Source organism: Drosophila santomea, chromosome X, assembly GCF_016746245.2.
Source record: "Drosophila santomea strain STO CAGO 1482 chromosome X, Prin_Dsan_1.1, whole genome shotgun sequence".
NCBI lineage: Eukaryota > Metazoa > Arthropoda > Insecta > Diptera > Drosophilidae > Drosophila > Drosophila santomea.
The window spans coordinates 11,776,843-11,795,449 of NC_053021.2; the positions used below are offsets into that span (position 1 = coordinate 11,776,843).

The 18,607-nt window shown below is 47.8% G+C and overlaps 8 protein-coding genes across 17 annotated transcripts; 4 read left to right on the forward strand and 4 right to left on the reverse strand.

Moving 5' to 3' along the window:
• Positions 1–33: 33 nt before the first annotated feature.
• LOC120455096 (N-alpha-acetyltransferase 20) lies at positions 34–1,595 on the forward strand. 2 transcript variants are annotated; one of them, XM_039640973.1, is made up of 6 exons: positions 34–193; positions 259–374; positions 436–565; positions 621–757; positions 825–886; positions 1,423–1,595. In XM_039640973.1, the coding sequence occupies exons 1-6, from the start codon at positions 141–143 to the stop codon at positions 1,465–1,467; spliced, it is 543 nt and encodes a 180-aa protein (XP_039496907.1). In that variant the 5' UTR covers positions 34–140; the 3' UTR covers positions 1,468–1,595. The 2 variants fall into 2 exon arrangements, 1 of the variants encoding a protein (XP_039496907.1); XR_005616712.1 differs by having other exon boundaries at positions 35–193; positions 825–1,298.
• A 114-nt stretch (positions 1,596–1,709) lies between these two features.
• On the forward strand, positions 1,710–4,163 carry LOC120455084. Its single transcript, XM_039640949.1, has 7 exons — positions 1,710–2,026; positions 2,096–2,199; positions 2,268–2,339; positions 2,391–3,030; positions 3,088–3,544; positions 3,604–3,811; positions 3,887–4,163. Exons 1-7 carry the CDS (start codon positions 1,936–1,938, stop codon positions 4,076–4,078), a joined length of 1,764 nt encoding a protein of 587 aa, XP_039496883.1. The 5' UTR covers positions 1,710–1,935; the 3' UTR covers positions 4,079–4,163.
• Positions 4,164–4,363: 200 nt separating this feature from the next.
• LOC120455099 (mitochondrial import inner membrane translocase subunit Tim10B) lies at positions 4,364–4,978 on the forward strand. The gene is made up of 3 exons (XM_039640975.2): positions 4,364–4,512; positions 4,571–4,666; positions 4,729–4,978. The coding sequence occupies exons 1-3, from the start codon at positions 4,492–4,494 to the stop codon at positions 4,963–4,965; spliced, it is 354 nt and encodes a 117-aa protein (XP_039496909.1). The 5' UTR covers positions 4,364–4,491; the 3' UTR covers positions 4,966–4,978.
• A 124-nt stretch (positions 4,979–5,102) lies between these two features.
• On the forward strand, positions 5,103–6,060 carry LOC120455091 (L-seryl-tRNA(Sec) kinase). The gene has a single exon (XM_039640964.2). The coding sequence runs from the start codon at positions 5,111–5,113 to the stop codon at positions 5,981–5,983; it is 873 nt and encodes a 290-aa protein (XP_039496898.1). The 5' UTR covers positions 5,103–5,110; the 3' UTR covers positions 5,984–6,060.
• A 7-nt stretch (positions 6,061–6,067) lies between these two features.
• LOC120455097 (coiled-coil domain-containing protein 86) lies at positions 6,068–6,689 on the reverse strand. The gene is made up of 2 exons (XM_039640974.2): positions 6,476–6,689; positions 6,068–6,417 (listed from the first exon to the last, which is right to left on the reverse strand). The coding sequence occupies exons 1-2, from the start codon at positions 6,604–6,606 to the stop codon at positions 6,126–6,128; spliced, it is 423 nt and encodes a 140-aa protein (XP_039496908.1). The 5' UTR covers positions 6,607–6,689; the 3' UTR covers positions 6,068–6,125.
• Positions 6,690–7,057: 368 nt separating this feature from the next.
• Positions 7,058–8,935, reverse strand: LOC122756394 (solute carrier family 25 member 40). Of its 2 annotated transcripts, XM_039640953.2 has the most exons (5): positions 8,513–8,935; positions 8,277–8,446; positions 7,711–8,220; positions 7,564–7,645; positions 7,058–7,485 (listed from the first exon to the last, which is right to left on the reverse strand). In XM_039640953.2, exons 1-5 carry the CDS (start codon positions 8,691–8,693, stop codon positions 7,253–7,255), a joined length of 1,176 nt encoding a protein of 391 aa, XP_039496887.1. In that variant the 5' UTR covers positions 8,694–8,935; the 3' UTR covers positions 7,058–7,252. The 2 variants fall into 2 exon arrangements, with proteins under 2 accessions (XP_039496887.1, XP_043862470.1); XM_044006535.1 differs by having other exon boundaries at positions 7,058–7,645.
• Positions 8,612–10,843, reverse strand: LOC120455085 (solute carrier family 25 member 40). 6 transcript variants are annotated; one of them, XM_039640951.2, is made up of 6 exons: positions 10,447–10,843; positions 10,197–10,384; positions 9,554–10,141; positions 9,482–9,496; positions 9,122–9,413; positions 8,612–8,752 (listed from the first exon to the last, which is right to left on the reverse strand). In XM_039640951.2, the coding sequence occupies exons 1-6, from the start codon at positions 10,634–10,636 to the stop codon at positions 8,733–8,735; spliced, it is 1,293 nt and encodes a 430-aa protein (XP_039496885.1). In that variant the 5' UTR covers positions 10,637–10,843; the 3' UTR covers positions 8,612–8,732. The 6 variants fall into 6 exon arrangements, with proteins under 6 accessions (XP_039496885.1, XP_039496884.1, XP_039496889.1 ...); XM_039640950.2 differs by lacking the exon at positions 9,482–9,496 and having other exon boundaries at positions 9,122–9,464; XM_039640955.2 differs by lacking the exon at positions 8,612–8,752 and having other exon boundaries at positions 9,302–9,496.
• A 271-nt stretch (positions 10,844–11,114) lies between these two features.
• LOC120455094 (heat shock protein beta-1) lies at positions 11,115–16,975 on the reverse strand. 3 transcript variants are annotated; one of them, XM_039640969.2, is made up of 5 exons: positions 16,509–16,975; positions 12,625–12,651; positions 11,782–11,863; positions 11,636–11,731; positions 11,115–11,568 (listed from the first exon to the last, which is right to left on the reverse strand). In XM_039640969.2, exons 1-5 carry the CDS (start codon positions 16,685–16,687, stop codon positions 11,374–11,376), a joined length of 579 nt encoding a protein of 192 aa, XP_039496903.1. In that variant the 5' UTR covers positions 16,688–16,975; the 3' UTR covers positions 11,115–11,373. The 3 variants fall into 3 exon arrangements, with proteins under 3 accessions (XP_039496903.1, XP_039496904.1, XP_039496905.1); XM_039640970.1 differs by lacking the exon at positions 12,625–12,651 and having other exon boundaries at positions 16,509–16,974; XM_039640971.1 differs by lacking the exons at positions 12,625–12,651; positions 16,509–16,975 and adding an exon at positions 11,971–12,077.
• Positions 16,976–18,607: the final 1,632 nt, after the last annotated feature.

Consider the following 18,607-nt stretch of genomic DNA (forward strand, 5'->3'; position numbering starts at 1 on the left):
TCCGATTTCAGGGAAAGCTCGCTGCCAATAAATCGATAACTTGACATCGCCCGCCGCGCATCTCTATTGCAGCAGGTGCCGGTGGATATAGTAATTTTATAGGAACAATAGGATCGGATTAGCTGAAATTCAGTGACAAGATGACCACGTTGCGACCCTTCACCTGTGACGACCTCTTCAAGTTCAACAATGTGTAAGTACGGTAGATAACAATCGCATATCCAAAGCTAATACCAATTCTGCCGTGTGCACCGCCAGAAACTTTGACCCACTTACGGAGACCTACGGGCTGTCCTTCTACACCCAGTACCTGGCCAAGTGGCCGGAGTACTTTCAGCTTGCGGAGTCGCCCAGCGGACAAATAATGGGCTACAGTAAGTACTGCATTCCGCTGTGCGCGTGGTTTCTTTGTCAATTGTGCTATATCTTCTACAGTCATGGGCAAGGTGGAAGGACACCTGGACAACTGGCACGGACACGTTACGGCGCTGACTGTCTCGCCCGACTACCGGCGACTAGGACTAGCGGCGCTGCTCATGAGTTTCCTGGAGGACATTTCTGAGAAGTAATGACATAAACCGCTGGATACAATCAAGACTCAACGACTACTTTTTTCCCAGAAAGCGGGCATACTTTGTGGATCTGTTTGTGAGGAAGAGCAACCAGGTGGCGATTAACATGTACACAAACCTCGGCTACATCATATACCGCACCATACTTGAGTACTACTCCGGCGACCAGGATGAGGATGCGTACGGTGAGACCCTAAAGAATGTGCATTCACTTTTAAGGAACGCCTAACCGATTGTTTACCCACTTTGCAGACATGAGAAAGGCCCTATCGAGAGACGTGAACAAGAAGTCGGTCATACCGTACACGCAGCCTGTACGACTGGAAGATATAGATATGAATTGATACGATATCAACCCAGTAGCGCCCGAAAACGCATTTATGTCTAACTGATCCCGATCCACCATTTTAAACGGGCGCGAGCGCATCACTTCGCAGTCCATTAAATTCTAGTTAATTTAGATATGTAAATAATCCGTAATCCCGTGATCAGCCCGGTGATAACATGCCATTCAAATCTAACCGGAGTCCCGCTTGCGAACCAATCCCCGGCAATATTTGCGTGTATATCCCACCCAAAACTAAGCCTGTAATTAAGTACTTGTCTGCCCCGTTACCAAATTCAGCTCATATTCTCGATAATTCTATTGACTTTGAAATTATTTAAAGATTTCTTAAGCCGATGCGTAAATAACCGTAACTCAAAGATTGTTCCACAGTTCTGAAGGTAAATAACGTAAGCAACTTGATTACTTCATCGCCGTAAATGACAGCCAGTATCTAACGCCATCGATATATGACCCCTATTAGCGCACACACGATCCTCTAACAGTGTCCAATGTTTTTTACAGATCACAATGCGCGAGCTGCGCAGACAAATGCGACACGATCACTAAGTGGGAAGATCCTCGACAGATGTGGGCATAGCCAACGCAATGTACTTTATCGGCCGATTCTTATTTACTAATGTGCTACGTAGAAACCCTTTTTGAAAATAAAAATTAATTCCCTGGCGTATAAAGTACAATCGGCATTTGATTGGCAATCAAGGGAGAAAGCTCATTTACAACTTACCTTCAAATATTCTTGTTTTTTTTGCCCTTTTTATTACTAGCAGCACGATAGAAGTTAATCTAGTGTTAAGGTCGTAATCAGATATCTAATACCCCGTGTTGTATGGGTAGTTTCGACTCGGCTCTTGCGCACTTATTCCTTCATTCCGAATTGGGATTGTTGCTAAAACAATCATAAATTGCCAGGTGTTTGCCAATCCTGAGTGACCTTTCGGTCTTGGCAACCAGTGTTTTATCAATAGCTGACGTTCAGTTAGGTATCTGATTGATGGCCCACTCAGTCCGCGAAAAATGGCGAAGAAGGGAGGAGTCCAGCAGCTCCAGGCAGACCTTACCACGGATGAGGAGTTTGAGAAGTTCCTGCAGCGATCCGGATTGCTGGGTACGTGGTCGATGGGATTGGGAGCTATCTGACTGATCCAGTAATGGCTCTAATCCATGAGTGCTTCAGTGCTCGATATATACTCAGAGTGGTGCGGTCCCTGCCTCGGAATGGTGGGCAGCCTGCGGAAGATCAAGCTCGAGCTAGGAGGCGACAACCTGCAGCTGGCCATCGTAAGCTCCCACAGTCTGAAGCAACAAGGTAGCGCACTAACATGCCCTTCTTCCCCAACAAATGCCAGTGCAAGGCGGGCTCCATATCCTATCTGAAGCGGTTCAACAAGAAGAGCGAGCCCACCTGGATGTTCGTCACGGTGAGTGGTCCATGGACAACAATGTTTCGTTAATTTGTTTGGGAATTTCAGAACGGCAAGGCCATCAACATCATGTTCGGCACGGATGTGCCCAAGCTGGTGGCCATGATCACCCGACTGCTGCAGTCGACGATGGCCAGGGAATCGCACCTGAGCTACGAGGTCACCGAGCTCCAGCCGATGGAGCTGGAGCAGCTGGAGGTGCGCAACAAGACACTACGCCTGGCCGAGGAAATCGAACTGGCGGAGAGCCGGCGAAAGCGGCTGGAATACCTTCACAGCGTCACCGACTGCATCATGGCCAACCTGCCAGATATCGGGATCACGGTGTTCGGGCCACAGGTGAATCGCGACATGTTCAAGAAGCTCTCGGAGCCGGCTGATCCGCTCAAGATCCAATGCAAGGACCGCAAGGTCTTTCCCATTCTGCCCGGCGACATCGCCACGGTCAACTTCGCCGCGGAGAATCCCCTGGCTCCGGATGTCATCGAGGAGCTCTACGATAAGGAGCTGCTCATGTGTTTCTGGAAGGTGGAGGAGGTGCTTGGCACGCCGCCCACCGTGCTCCGTCAATATGCCCACGAGCTCACCAAGGAGACCATCAAGCCACCGGACGAGTTCAACGAGGAGGAGATCACCGTGCCACCCATGATTGTGCCACTGGAGGTGACCGTGGAGATATCTGAGCCAGGTAGTGTGCTGTCATCTTGGTTGATTTGATTTGTTCACAATTTTGATCTCTGGCAAGATCCATCATCGGAGGATGGCCTGGAGCAGCCGGACGCCGAGCACCTGGCCGAGATTAGGAGCGAAAATGTAGGGGAGGGCGAGGAAGAGATAGAGGCAGAGGTAGGGGCGGCGCCAGAGGCTGTTCCTGCAGCCGAAACTGCTCCGGTTCCAGCTAAGAAAACGAAGACCATTCGGATACCACCGATTTGGGTGCCCAGCGACCAGCGCACCCATGCAGCGCTAATCTACACGTACTTCCGTGTCCAGACCACGACCTTCCTTCCGCCGGATCCCGTGCCGGAGCCCCCGCACATCGTAATGATCTTCGACGCCTACAAGAAGAAGGATCTGGCCATTCTGCTCGAGACGTGTCGCGAGGACATTCCGCTCTACGGCTTCTACAACGGCGACAATCCGCTGACGGCGCAGTTCATCGCCAACTCCGTGGAGAAGTACAATGCCAAGCCGTATGTTCCGTAAGTACTGCCAACGATCCACTGGCCAGATGCGTTATCTGTCTGATCTTGTGCTGCAGTACGGACAAGATTGTGTTGAAGGTGAACAAGTTGAATAGTCCGACCATTCCCACGCTGATGGCCTACGGTCCCAGCTATGTCAGCGCCAACTCGGTGGTGGGACACCAGGAGGCCATCCAGTTCTTTCCAGCCAACTACAAGTCTGCTCTGCAGGAGGAGGAGGAACTGCACGCCGTCAAGGCGGAGAAGCCCAAGAAGCGCAAGAAGGTAAGGCTCTGGGGGAAGGGGATTCGGGAAGACCCTCTCCAGCTCACTAACGTTCGGATTCTGTTCCCGTTGCAGAATAAAAAGGGAGGCGATCCCGAGGAGAGCGGCAAGGCGGATGCCGGACCGGCGGATGCGCAGCTGGAGGCGGACGAGACGGTGAAGACCTCGCCGGAGGAAGGCGCCTCCACGACGAGCAGCGGCGAAGACAGCTGCGAGAGTCGTCCCGCGACGGCCGATGGCGCCAATCCCGACGCTTCGGCCACTTAGATGACCTAGCTCCAATAAAAAGTACTGTTTCACTCGAAAATATTATGATATAACACAATAATACCCATATATCCTTTTCCTTAACGGCAAAAGTGAAAAAATTATACAAAAAATAAATATATACATATATTTGAAACCATTTCATATTTGATTTTATTTTCTGTCCACTAAGGAGTTGAACGCCTTAGTTGCTAAGAGTTAATTCTGAACTAACACAATGTGAACAATTTGGCTTACTGTATTTTGAATCCGATTACCGGCAATAATTAGATGGGTAACCGTGCTATCGACAATCGATTTCCCAAGCAAAGGCTTATCAGCTGTTCCCCTCGTCACGAACGTGACGGTTTCTAAAATTAAATTGTATAATTGCTGTATTAAAACACAAGCTAAGCGCAACTTGCTGTCGACCGATGGATTCCAATCTGCGCAACGTAAGTGAAAGAGTGTTTGGACTTCCGCTGAACCTAACTCACTGTCCCCGCCTTTCAGCTCAAAGACTTTCTCACATTATACAACAAAGTGACGGAACTGTGTTTCAGCCGATGCGTGGATAGTCTCAGCCAGCGCGACCTGGGCGGCCAGGAGGTATGTATCACGCTAGGGAATCCATAGAGGTATCTCTCATTAAATGCTGTTTTTCACAATAGGACGTCTGTGTGGACAGGTGCGTTACTAAGTTCGCCCGCTTCAACCAGAATATGATGAAAGTCTACGTGGATGTGCAAACCACAATCAACGCCAAGCGCATGGAGGAGGTGGAGGAGAACGCCCGCAAGGCCGAGCAGCTACAGAAGGAGCAGGAGAAGGAACGACTGAAAGAGGCGGCCGCCACGGCAGTACTTACCCCTGTCCAACCGCCTGTCGCTGGCAATTTGTCCATGTAGCAGCAGTGGCATGCAACGCCGCAGCTGCTGTTCTCAATCCTAGATAGCTAATCGCGGAGTCCAGCCCGCCCTCCACACACGCAGTCGGCAACCACACGTAATCTTTCTACAAACAACCAAAAAACGAACCAACCAACCACACGCAATGCGGAGCATTTGCCTTGTTGCGCTTATCGGCCTGCCAGGAGCGGGCAAGTCCTCGCTGTGCACCTGGCTGCTGGGTCAGCAAACTGCCCTCCGCGTCCGCCACATCGTTCATCTGTGCTACGACGACTTCCTTGATGCTACACCTTCGGCTGACCTGGCCTATAAGGAGCAGCGCGGCCGCATTTTTAAAGTAATTGAAAAACTCATTTCCGCCATTCAAGAAGACACCGATTGGCCGCCTCAAGTCCGCCGCATTTCCTCCAGTGGTGAATCCAACAGCGAAAGGCACCTCATCCTGTGCGACGATAACTTCTACTACCGCAGCATGCGCCACACGCTTCACCAACTGTGCCGAGACTCTGGCTGCGTCTTCGGACAGATATACATTGCCCGATCGCTTGACTCCTGTCTGCAGGCGAACTCGGCTAGGAGCAATGCCACTCGAGTGCCAGTGGACGTGGTGCGGCAGATGAACGAGCGGCTAGAGGCGCCAGACACTTCGGAAGCCTGGGAACGCAACAGTATCACACTTCATGATCTGGATAACATAGGATCTGCGTTGCTTGCATTCATTAGTACCTTGCTCGACTTGCCCACGAAGAAGGCGACGACGGACTTGCCAACGGCGGCAGCAAGAGGCCTACGGCAAGATCAGTCTCTGGTGCACTGCCTGGATCTGCTCCTGCGGACGCGCATTGGGGCATTGCTCGAAGAACTGGCACAAGACGAGGACAAGCGCTTGGCGGGCCAAACACTGAACAATAGGCGCAAGGAAATATTGATAAAATTCCGCACAGAGGGCGGCGGCAACCAGAGAGACGGCGATGGTGAGGATGACGCCTTGGAATACTATGTAAATTTGTTAAACTAGGCTAAGATAAGCTAAATTCGTTTGTGTGCCACACACTTATGTACGTAGCGACCTAAATACATACATATGTTACTAAACGCTGTCTTGGCATTAAAACTAGATTTATTTATCAAAAAATACAAGTTAATCTAATGGAGCCACCTCAGACCACCTTCACCTGGCTGACGTCCCGCTTCTCGATCATGCGCATCTGCTTCTTCTTCATGCGCTTCAGTTTGGCGGGATTCTTGATGACCTGGACGACTTCCGAGCGGCGCTCGTTCGCCAGGCGGCGCTCGGCGTTCTCCACGCGGCGCTGGTGCTTTTGGACGGCGTCCTCCTTGCGCTTGTCCTTGATCTCCTTGGAGCGCTCCTTGATGTAACGCAGCTCATTGCGCAGAGCCGTCTTCTTTTCAAAGGACTGTCGGTTCACGGTCTTCTTGATTTTGCTGAATCTGCAAGGGAGGCCAAGGGATTAGATGGCAATACGATGGCTACGGATAAGGCACTTACTTCTCTTTGGGCGTCTTCCACGGCCGGTTCGACTTGGGTTGCCCGCGTGGAATGCTGTTCTCCGGCTTTTCTGCCTTCTTGGCTTTCGCTGGCTTCTTGGCTGGCACAGTTTCTGGTGCGGATTCACTCATTTTGCGGTTTAGTTTAATGTGAAATCAAATGCAAACAACACAAATACAAAACACGAATGCACGTGTTGTTTCACCGTCTATCGATATCACACAACATATGTTTGCGAACGCCATCGGTAATCGGGGGGTTGCCTTCGATTACTAAACTATTGGGCGCCATTTCAGAATCATTTAAATTTTTGACCTTAAAGAAGTGTAAAACTATATCTTATCTTGTGCGTCGAGAGAATTCTACGACATACTCAAAAACGAAGAGTGTAAACTAATAGATAGTATTATCTATTTACCTGCACCATATTGGGGGGTTTTCCAACAAACAGTTCCATTATTTATTTTACGCTTTTATTGTAACAACATTATTAGCAAAAATTAAATATTTTGTTCAACTAGGAACCCAGTATTGTTTTAGTGTGCGTAGTAATTTTGTAAAAATCAAATACGGAATCAATAGTTTAAAGTAGCTTATGTTTGTTTTTGAACCAGGAAAAACAAGAATTTTATTTCACTACAATTTAACAATTTCGACGGGGCTCGCCAAACCCAGCAGACGATGCCTGCCCACCGATTTCCTGGCAACTTTGGCATTATTCTACATATGTACAAAGATTCACGTCGACAAGCTGTGGTCGCCTGAATGGGAGCGAGTTCAAGAACCGGACGACTTCGTCACCTGATTGCTCCGATTGTGCTGGTCGATGTTGTAGTGGTAGAAGAAGGACTTGCCGTACTCGAAGGACGAAATCATTATCGCACACGCGGGCGCCACCTTGAAGAGTCGGGGGCCCAGTCCAGAGAAAATGGCGGGCACTCCGCCCAGGCGGTAAATGCTGGCCAGGCGCACCGCCACCGACTTGGTGGCCACTTGCTTGGGGGGATTATCTGCCGTAATGCAAACCGAACCATTGTCAATGCTGCTACGGGAGTTGGTTGCAGCAAGCTGAACCACATTGGGCCTACCTGAGAATATGAACTTCTCGCCAAATTCGATCTGCTCGTGCGTTTTCACCACATCGAAGGGCGTGGTGATAGTGGCGGCCACCTGAAAAGTGAAATATAAAGTGTTACTACAACATAGTCCACTGTTTTCCAGTGCAGTTGTCTTACCGATCCGGATATCGCTCCCGCCGCAAAACTGAAGCTAAACGACGGCTCCACCACGCCAAAGGAGCTCTTCAGGTACTCGTAGCAGGTCCAGTAGATGCCGGAAAAGGGAACGTCGCGCAGGATGGTGGGCGGTAGACCGCGCCACAAGCCCAGCACTCCCTGCGACTGCACCACTTGGCGAATGGTGCCGAACATCTCGGCGTGCGTCATGCGCTGCGACTGCATCTTGGTGCGGATTAGCTCGACGGGACTCACACAAGTTACGGCTAGGATGCGGGCCGATACGCCGGCCAGCAGCGGCACCAAAAATGGAATCGGGAGTGGAATGTCGTGGGCACTGGTATCCGGGCGTCGCATGTACTTGTAGTGGATGTCGGTGAAACGGGCCTTGAACTGCTCATAAGCCACAAAGTATATGATGGTCGAGGGCAGGGCCGAGATTAGCGTTGGGCTGAGCCCCGACCACAGGGAACCGATTCCCTCAGTGCGGCTAATTTTGATGAATGCGTCCTGAAGAAAGGCTTGGTTAAGTCCGGATCCCGGTTTTTCTAACGATTGCCACTTACAATGGTGCCAGAAAAACGGGGAGCGGGCTTGGCGGCTGCTGGATTGGGCGTGTCCGGGCCGCAGGGGCAGATGTGGTCCATGAGGCCGTTGCAGTAGAGGAAGCACTTGTTTGAGAGCAGCGCTTGCTGCTGGGCCTGCAGCCGGGTCTTGATCACATCCAGAGGGGTCACTGCAATGGTAAATATATCAGTCAACCACTGGGATTATGCTTAAAGGTGTGGTCCGGACAACATACTAAAGCAGGCCGTCACCATGGCGCCGGTACAAGCGGATGCCACTTGCTGCAGCGGTCGGATCCGGAAACGGGGGTCCGTCATTGTGGCTTTCGTCGAATTTTGGCTTGAAGCAGCCGCCATTGCAGCCATTGCAGCACTAGCCACAGCAAATTGGCCGCAGGCCTCCCTCTTAGCAGTCATGGTAGATGCTCTTGCTCTTCCACGCGATTGGCGGTTGCTTCAATGGGAGCCCCGGTAAGCTGGTGGCGCGTAACGGTGATGTGAAATGAGATGAGAAGGTGAGTCGCGTACCACTCAACGGTGTGTTTGTTGTCTATGTTCAGATGGGCTATTCGTCAAGCCTCCCGGTCATTGTGAAATAATTTACGGGTCCAAAAGAAAACACCGTGCTAGTCCGTTTTTTCCCATTTCCATTCCGTTCCACGTCGATCAGCTGTTGCCGCTGGGCGCTATCGATAGTGAAGTCGGAACGGAAATGCTATCGCGGTGCAATCGAAAAACGTTATTTTTGATCGTTTGAATGGTTGAATTAAAAAAGTATATTTACATCTTTTGGCTCAACTAAAGTGCTCTCATTTACCATACTTTATCGTCCCCAATTCACATACCTGCCTCCTGGAGATCCAGGTTGTAGTGGAAGAAGAACGACTTGCTGTACTCGAAGGTGGAGATCATGATAGCGCAGGCGGGAACCACACGGAGCATGCGCGGCATTACCCCAACGTAGAGGCCCCGCACTCCCTGCAGCCTGTAGATTTGGCGCATTCGTGAGAGCATCGACGGCTTGGATTTGGAGACGGCACTGGGTGTCGTCTTTGGTCGTGCTCCGGCACCGGCTTCTGCAGCTGCTCCTGTTCCCGCTCCAACATTCTCGTACAGCACGTCCTGACCCAGCTCAATCTGCGTGTGTGTGGTGATCAGGTCAAAGGGCATGGTCACAAAGGTAGCCACCTGCGGAATGACGTTACCAAAACTCGATTACTCTAGACGAAAAGCTTCGGTTTTCGGTGTGTGGCAGAGCACTGCTCACCCTCACCCACCGCTCCGGAGATGGCGCCCGTGAGGAAGCTAAAGAGGAATGTGGGCTCCGTGACGCTGAAGGCCCGCTTCATCGCCTCATAGACCGCCCAGTAGGTTCCCGAGAAGGGTGCGTCCCGCATCACGGTCGGCGGCCAGCCCCGCCATAGACCCAGGATACCGTGCTGGCGGATTAACGAGCGCAGCACGCGCCACAGCTCGGAGTAGGTCATGTACTCCGACTGCATCTTGATGCGCACCATCTCGATGGGCGTGATGGCCGTGACCACAATGGTGCGCGAGCAAATGCCCGAGGCCATGGGCACGTAGTAGGGCAGCGAAGTGGTGGTTACCGGCGCGGTGGCGCTCACATTTATTCCCCTGGTGGCCTGGTCCAGGGGATCCCCTCCGTCGGCTCCAGGCACTTGGTCCGCCATGTCGGATTCCTCAAACTTCTGCGGGACCAAGTAGAGGTGGGACAGGGAATTCTTGATATACTCGTATGTCAGAAAATAGATAATCGTGGAGGGCAGTGCCGAAACTAACGTGGGACTGAGGCCCGCCCACAAGCCGCTGAAGCCACTGGTGCAGATGATCTTGACAAAGGCATCCTGCGCCCGAAAAATAAGATACATAATGATAATGAAGCTAGAAAGCCAAACCCACCATGGCGCCGCGTAGGGGCCGAAGGTTTCGCGGATCCCGGCCTGGTTTCGGTATGCAGATGTCGCTGGAACGGCACACGTGGGTCATCAGGCCGTTGTGGTAGACGTAGCATAGCTTGGAAACAGTCGGTCGCTGGCGGATCGCGTGCTGGGTCTGGACGCGCGTTTTCACAACTTCCAAGGGCGTCACTGGCCGAGTAAGGTTTGGTTAGACCTCTGGGTAACTCACCCATTCCGCCGAAATAACTCACCCACAAACGTTGTGATGAGGCCACCGACGAGGGCAGACATGACCTGCTGCATGGGTTTGATGCGGTACCGCGGATCCGCACTCAGGATCAGCGTGGTCAGCCGCAGCGGATCCAACTCCGTGCACTCCAATCGACTCCCTTCCATCTCGCCGCCGTTTCCCGTTTGGGACATTAGCTGCGGCGGCATCATTTTGTTATGTATTTGTTTAGAAATCTGATTAAGTTTTGTGTATCTCAGGCGACCGAGATGTCGCCTCACAATTTGGTAGATTCCAATTAGACAGGACCACCGGTCTTCAGGGAAGACATCCCTGTGCAGCGCCTACAATTTGGTGAGATATCTGATCTGAGTCGAAGGTTTTTCGTAACGAACGAACTTTAATTTAAGAAGAATATTGAATGAGCTGAAACGTCAAGCCTGGCCCATATGATTCCTTTTTCCTATTGTATTCCAATTAATAACATTTGCCACTCTTAAATGTACACAAAATCCATAAACTTTATTTAATCCTCTCGATTCCCTAAAGGGAAAGGTACATCTTTTTAAAAGTGAAAAGTGTCGGCAGCTAATTAGTCAATGATGCCCAACTCACTGATCAAAATCCCCGCAGTTGGATAAATATTGATTTATTTTCGATGGCAGGAAAGGAAAACCAATGGGGGACAACTACGACAAAATTGATTACGTTTAATGCGAAAATTATAAATATGAATTAAATTAATCAAATTTAATAATAATTTGAATTATATTTAAGTTAATGAGTAGTACGTCAGTAACATAGTTTAGCTTTAAGTCAGAACCAAAAAAATTAATCATTTAGATAGGATTGGATTAAACTCAATGTGTGTATGATTTAATCTGATCGGCGGCAGCCCAGACTCCTCCCGCTGCGTGGGCCATGGTGACTGGATAACTGGACAGGGCCTTCACTTGTGGGCGATGGGAATCAGTGTCTCGCCGGCGGTGAGTGCTGGCAGGGGAGCGTCCACGGTCAGGACTCCGTCCTTGCTGAGGGACGAGCGGATGGACTCGGGGTTCACGCCCTTGGGCAGCAGGAACTCCCGGTTGTACTCCCTGTACACGCTCTTTGTGTCCGACTTCTCCTCGTGCTTGGCGTGCACCTAATCCAAGGGAAGATATCTCTGTTAGAGCGACTTTCGGGCATACAAATCCTGAGCAGAGACTTACCAATAGCTTCTGGTCGACGGTTTTCACCACAATTTCCTCGGGCGCGTACTGGCTGACATCGAAGCGCAGCTTCAGGACTTTGTTGTCGCCCTCATCCTGCAATTACGGAAATTAGTGTTATCATTTGGCAATCAGGGATTGCTTACCTGGATCAAGGGTGAGCTAATGTCGGAGACGTAGTTCTGTTGCTTTGGGATTCGGGATGGCAGAGCCGAGTTTGTCGTTGAGCTGCAAATAGGTTGAAATGCACATAAGTATCACAATTGAGTAAAACGAAACTTAAAAACAAGTAGATTCCAAATAAAATCAAAAGTGTTAGGTATGCGTGAAGGAACCTGGTGGAGGAGTTTGTGGTTGTGGTAGTAGTGGTTCTGGTGGTTCTAGTGCTACGAAAGGTGTTTTGCAGTGTGCGCGTGAAGGCCTCCATGCTGCTGCTTCTTCGGGATAAAACTGATCCGGACAGAACGAACCCAACTTAAATGAAGCCGCGATGCTCGAGGGCTATCTAATAATAGATCTGGCTTCCGCTTGGAAGCGATTTATGTACATATGTGTACATCTATACGGATGTGGAGGGAGCAGCTGGCACCCTCGAAATATAAATCTCCATATGTCTGCACTGGGTGTTATAATTTCTATTTTAAGGACATTCCCATAAGTGAATTGAGATTCGGGGGAATCTTCTAGGCTTTATGTTCAAGTCGTGCCTTAGGACACAGTATGCTTGGAAAGACTAAACATAAAAATATACCATATGTATCGAAAATTTCCCTTTGCTTACAAGTATTATCAGTTCATCTATTAGTTTTAAGCGAAGTGTATACATTTCTAGTGATATAAGTCTGAACATGCGATTTTAGTCTGTGAATACGTGTGGGGATTGCAATTACACTTAGCCAATGCAGTAGTTACCAACAATTAGGGGAAGGAAACATTGAGGATAAACATAAAATAAAAGTTTAGGTTGTAAACTTTCTACGTTATTGTACCTGGTAGTTGTTGTTTTTTTAGTAGAGCTTTTGTTTTAAGATAGGAGAGGAGATTATTATAATATGGAAATTATTGCGGTTGTTTAATATTTTCCAAGCGGCAAGAAAGAGAAAAATAGAGAAAATATTTGTATATTGAGTTAGATAAAAGGTAATTACACAAGGGGCAGCATATTTTTTAACTTTTATATAAGGAATTGCCCTAAAATCGATAATAGAGTTATACAATTTTAACGAAAACCAACAACAATTTTTAAGACGGTTCGGTTAATATTTATTGGCTCATGTTGTACAAGTTTCTTATATGTGCATATATTAATGATTGTTTCTTTGTTTTCCGTACTGCCAGCCTCCAAACTGTTTTAGACTGTAAATTTATGTATCTGTTAAGATCCAAGTACTTGAAGTGTGGCGTCTAAAATAAAAAATATATTATCCACGAGAGAGATAAGTATTCATAAAATTACATATTTACCCAGGAAATAATTTATTGGTCATAACTGTTCACTTTGTATTACATGTTGTCGCACAGCTTAAGCCACTTTGTATATTTATATTTTTGGACTTTCGGAAGAGAATTTAAAATAGTATATCTAAACTTATTTATTTTTTGTGATTTAATTTGTTTTTCACTTCACTCTCACTTTAATTGACAAGTCATTTGATTTTTTAACTATTTGTCTGTTTTTAAGGTCCACCTTAATCTGCACTCTTAGCTTACGGGATCTGATTTGCCGTTAAGCCGCTGCGTGTCGTGTCGCTATGATGGCCTTGTAGGTGTGTGTGTGCTTGCGAGTGAGAGTCGTTGATAACCGGCCATCAACTGCCACTTCGCGAATTTAGCGGAGGAAGCTTATCAATCGGAGCCGAAACGTGAACGTGCGTGGGCTTTCTGGCGACCTTGCGACTGACTTGCTTTCCGAGGTTGATCGCCCCGCGAAGAGAGAAATCAATAGTGCGCTAATGATAAGTACCAATAACCGTTAGTCGCCTGGCCAAAGTTTCTTTGGTCAGCATGAAGAGGCACCTGCCCTCCCACTCTGGCAACCGCTCTCACTCCCACCCTCTCTCCACAGCCCAAGTATGTACATATGTGTGAGTGTGTGTGTGTGGTGGGACTACAATATCTCGCTGGCATCTGATGACAATGATGTCATGCATATTTTTGCGTTATTGAAAAGCCAAACGAAAGGAAACTAAAGAAGAACGAAAATAAACACAGGCACGAGAGACAGCAAAGAAACCAGAACAAGCGCAAACAAAATGGCTCTCTTTTGTTGTTTGCGGTGCGCGCGAGTGTGTGTTTGTTTGTGCGTGTGTGTGTGTGTGTGAACAAATGTCGAATTATAATATCGATTACCGGCGAAGATCGCCGCTTTGTCATCGATTGGAATCGAATTGAATGAAGTCAAAGCGCAGCGCAGCGCAATAGCTAAAAATTGACATGATATCATCGCAAACCGCTGCTCATTTGAATTATCAGCATCCAGCCACCAATATTGACAACTAAATCGCCGCAGCGTGTGCTCATCCCAACTGAAAACTGACCGTGTGTGTGAAAGCTTTTCGCAAATACCTAGCTATTTGCTGAGTAAATATGTACATACATATGAATGTAGCGTATGATCTTAGCGTACTTATTTGTTTAAACTGTGCGCACACACAACCGATCGCAAGGCCGATTAATGAGTCTATAAATTAGGCAAACCGTTGCTACCGCCTATGCTTGGCATCCATGCATCGGTATAGATAATCCCATCAATTTATTTCACTGGGAAGCCCATCTAAATCCCCCTGAATCCGCAGACTCAGCAGATTCGAATATTTGAAGGCGCCAGCATTGAAGTGCGGTTTATGCTTATGGCCAAGTCGCAAATAAGGCCCTGCACCACCCACAATCCATCGTTAGTATATATATGTATGTACATACTCGTACATTTGTATGTGTATGTACAAGAAAGTTTTTTAAGATATGCAAATTGCCCGAACAGCTTTTGGCAGCTATGCCGGAATGGCATATTTGTAAACATGTTTTTGTAATGCCATAATTAAAAATAGTTAGGAATCCGATTGCAGCTTGTAGTGGGAGCTAAACAATTTATTGTCCATGGATGGTCGAGATATTGTGTCCTAGACATGTAGTAAAAAGCAACGACTATTACCGGGGCTATGCCCAACTTCGGTAGGGGGGACCTACCTGTATAGATTTACCGCCCTATATCTGGGCGTGCGTTTATTCCGCGCTGAGTCATTCGGATATCACGCAGCGTTTCAATCGACGACACGCCACAGTCACAGCCAAAGCCACAGCCGCATACATAGGTCAAAGGTTGCGACAGTGGTCAGTAAAAGGCGGATAATCGCCGATTTCACGCATCAGTAATATGCTTGAATTTGATTGAAATTTGGCAAGTATATACTGAAATACTATCTAAACTGCTAGACTACGTGGCCAATCTCTGGCGATTAGGCTAATCGCCCAAGCACCCTGGCACCCTCAACTTACGCTGCCACTGTGTGTTTGCCTTCCTTTCCAATTAAATTTGCAGCCAGGAACAGGAGCACAGGTGTAGCTGGAGGGCAACCAATTTGGGTTAATTTCCTTTCACTGCCAACTTTGGCGTTGAATGGGCAAAGTTGAAAGGCGGGCTGCCGAGTTCTTGAACAGTGGAAAGAGTCGGGCGGGAAGTTTCTGTTGTGGCCATGCAAATGCAGTGGCGACCATGGAGAAGCCAACAACAAATAGTCCATCAGTTCGATTGCGTCATACGCCGAGGTCGTCCCAATAGCAACCTAAACTGGCGCCCACGCAACGCAACTCCAATGGAAAGGCTAACGAGGCGCGCAACCGCGACGGCGACATAACATAATATTTGCCATTTGCCTGGGGCATTGTTTGTTTATTAATCGCTGATTTGGGCAATAAACCCATGTTCATTGAAAACGACACTAACAACGTCGTAACTGGAATTCCACTGGAATTTTCTCTAATTCGTATGAATATGCGAGGGTGTCAATCCTGAATCGCTTAATTGGCTTGCAAATGAAAATAGATTGCTCAGTAGACGACACGTTTGCCAGTTAATAGTTTAAAAAACTACAAAATGTTAGACAGGTGTGTGTAAAAATAGTTCGAAATTGCAAAATCACGATCCATCCGATCGTAGCCGTGCTTTCGCTTTCCACTTTCAAATATTTAATATTACTCGCAGAGACCAGATTTTAATATCTTATCTCACTATCAACAATTACATTTTTCTGCTTAGGTAGGAACCCCACGCACACACAGGCACACACACACACGCAGACGCGCACATAACGGAATGTCTTGGCACAGGTGATTCTCAAAGTTCGAAAAATTCCGTTATGCCCTACATAACGGTTGCATAAACCAATGGGACTCGAGATCGAGCGGAAGGGAAGGAAGGTGAAGTGAAGGAAGAGGCGCTGGCGAACCGGGGGGCGGGGGATTACTTGCGGGTGGCGGGCGGATACACATGTGTTTCTTGGCCGGAGACAGCGGCGGAGAATTTAGAACTGGTGACTCATCCTCCCCCAGAGCGACGGCAAAGAAACACACATAGTGTATCTGGGGCGAGTATCGAATCGGGCCGCTCGCCTTCTATGAGGCCCACTGTTTGGTGTGTATGTTGTACATATGTACAAACATATGTACATACGTACGAATCTGTGAATCTGTGAAGTGCTCCAGACCAGTGGGCGATGTGGCAAGATGTGCGCCTATATTTAGAGATGCCCACAACCAGACGACGAAGGGAGTTGGTGGTGCCATCGCTCTATACCCCGGCGAATTAGGCAGTATAACCCACAGTTGTACCCACTGCTATCACTAGTATCACTGGTATCATCGGTAACCCGCTCACCTGGTGGACTCGAAGAAGTTAGCCTCGCGGTTCATCAGCTCGTGACGGAACTTGGCCATCTCCTCCTCCATTTTGCGCATCTCGGAGTCGAAGCGCTCGCGGATGTTGCTGAACTCCGTGTCGATGACGCTGAAGTCGCCCAGCTTGATGGGGATATTCCTCTTGTTAGCCTCGGCCATTTTTGTGCTGTTGGTGGTTATTTGGTGGTTGCTTCGCTAGATGGAGTCTCCAATCTCTTTGATGTACACTGTATACCGTATATACTGTATACCGCTCTATTATTCTCTGCTCTGCTCAACGCGCTTTCGAGCTTGTTCACTTGCTAATCGACCGACAGAGCAACCAAAAAAAAAGGGGAACTCGATGGGTTTTCTATATGTATTCGAAACTCAAGACGTTCGTGTGTGGTTTCGGTTGGACGTATCGCACAGATAGCCGCGTTTCAATTTCTCGACTGTTTTGCATTCTGAGGGAGTCTTTGCTTTTATAGCTTTTGTACCGATTGTACTTCGATTGCCGCTGCGCAGTATAGCGATATCGATAGGTCGACGACGCGACGATGACTACATCGATTGGTGGATGGGCGGTAATTTGAATATGTTAATGCCGTCGTCTAATTCATTTGTGCTCCTATTTCCTAAATGAAATAGATTAGATGTACTGTAATCAGTTAATGTCATATATCGTTGAATTCATAACAAAATTTCCTATCCTGTGCTCAAAAAATGAAAATGTAATTTTTTGCGGCGTGCACCATTTTTGAGTGCTGTGAGTGCTAGAGTGAGTGTAAGTATGAGTGCGCAAGTGGCGCTGCAAGCGATCGTGTTGAGTTAACCGGTTGTCGAATAACGCTTCCTACCGTTTTGGGAAGTGTTCTTTGGTGGAGAGTGGTGCACATTGGTAGAAAGTGAGTTTTCCGCGCTGTGGGTTGGCATTATCCATCGTCTTAAAATAGAACATTTATGGCGTGCTGGCCCACGATACCTTGTTCATGGTAGCGGGCTTACACCCAAAGCTCATCATCATTAAGACCTCAAATCAAAAAGCCAATTCCGCCCAGTGTGCAGAGTCGATAAATCCCAATATTAGACCGGGTGGGTGGATAACGTTGGCGGCCCAAATACACACAGAGAAAATGTGTACGGAACATATTGATTTGAATATCTCTATGCTGCGCTAAGATGGCTAAGCATTTACTATTGTAAATCTAGAAGCCTCGTATAACAATTACATTATAGAATTGGTTCCTTGCTCTACCAGCGGGCGTTATGCATTGCAGTATCTACAATATTGTGATTAGACTTAAGGTGTAAAATATATAACCTCTTTTTCTGCCAGTGTGCTCAGCCATATCCATGGAACTACCCACTTCGCATCGGTTTGTTTGTAAACAAATGCCAAATGAGTCAGCCGCGTGACATTGGCGCGAATCGTGAATCGGGAATCCAGTCGAGTCCATTCGATTCGAACACGGAGGTTTCCTTTTAGGGAGCGTCTGACAGGGGAATTAAAATGAAATTAATGAGGTCCGGTTGCAGAGTTGCAACTGCAGTAAAAGTGTGAGATGTGGAAGCTTTTTGTACAACAAGTTGGCTACCGTAAGGTAAATGAATCAATTTGCATCTGCATGAATGCAAAACAATATGAATTGAATAAAATAAAATGTTTTAGCTGAACAAACTAGATTTTATTTTCAAATTAGCAATGGGTTTTCATTTACAACAAAGCAATTAGCTGAAGATCATATTTTATTTATATTAAAGCTCTTATTGCATGCACATAATTTGTATTTATATTTTGACCAGTTCAAAAGCGAAATATTAAAATGACATTTTTGGATTTCTCGCCGATGGAGCATCATTTGTATTTGGAATCCGTGACCGTTTTATTGCCCGAAATTCCATCGGGGGCAACGGCAGTTGGGCCATCCAAATAATTATAGATTTAATCACGAATTACGAAAATAAAATGACAATCATCGCTGCTCAACGGCTGAGGTGTTTTCATTGTATTTTTCACAGCGCCCACATGCTCGCAATGGCCGTTAATGCCGCCTGTCCAAGCAACAAACTCATTTTCATCAATAATGTCGACCTTGA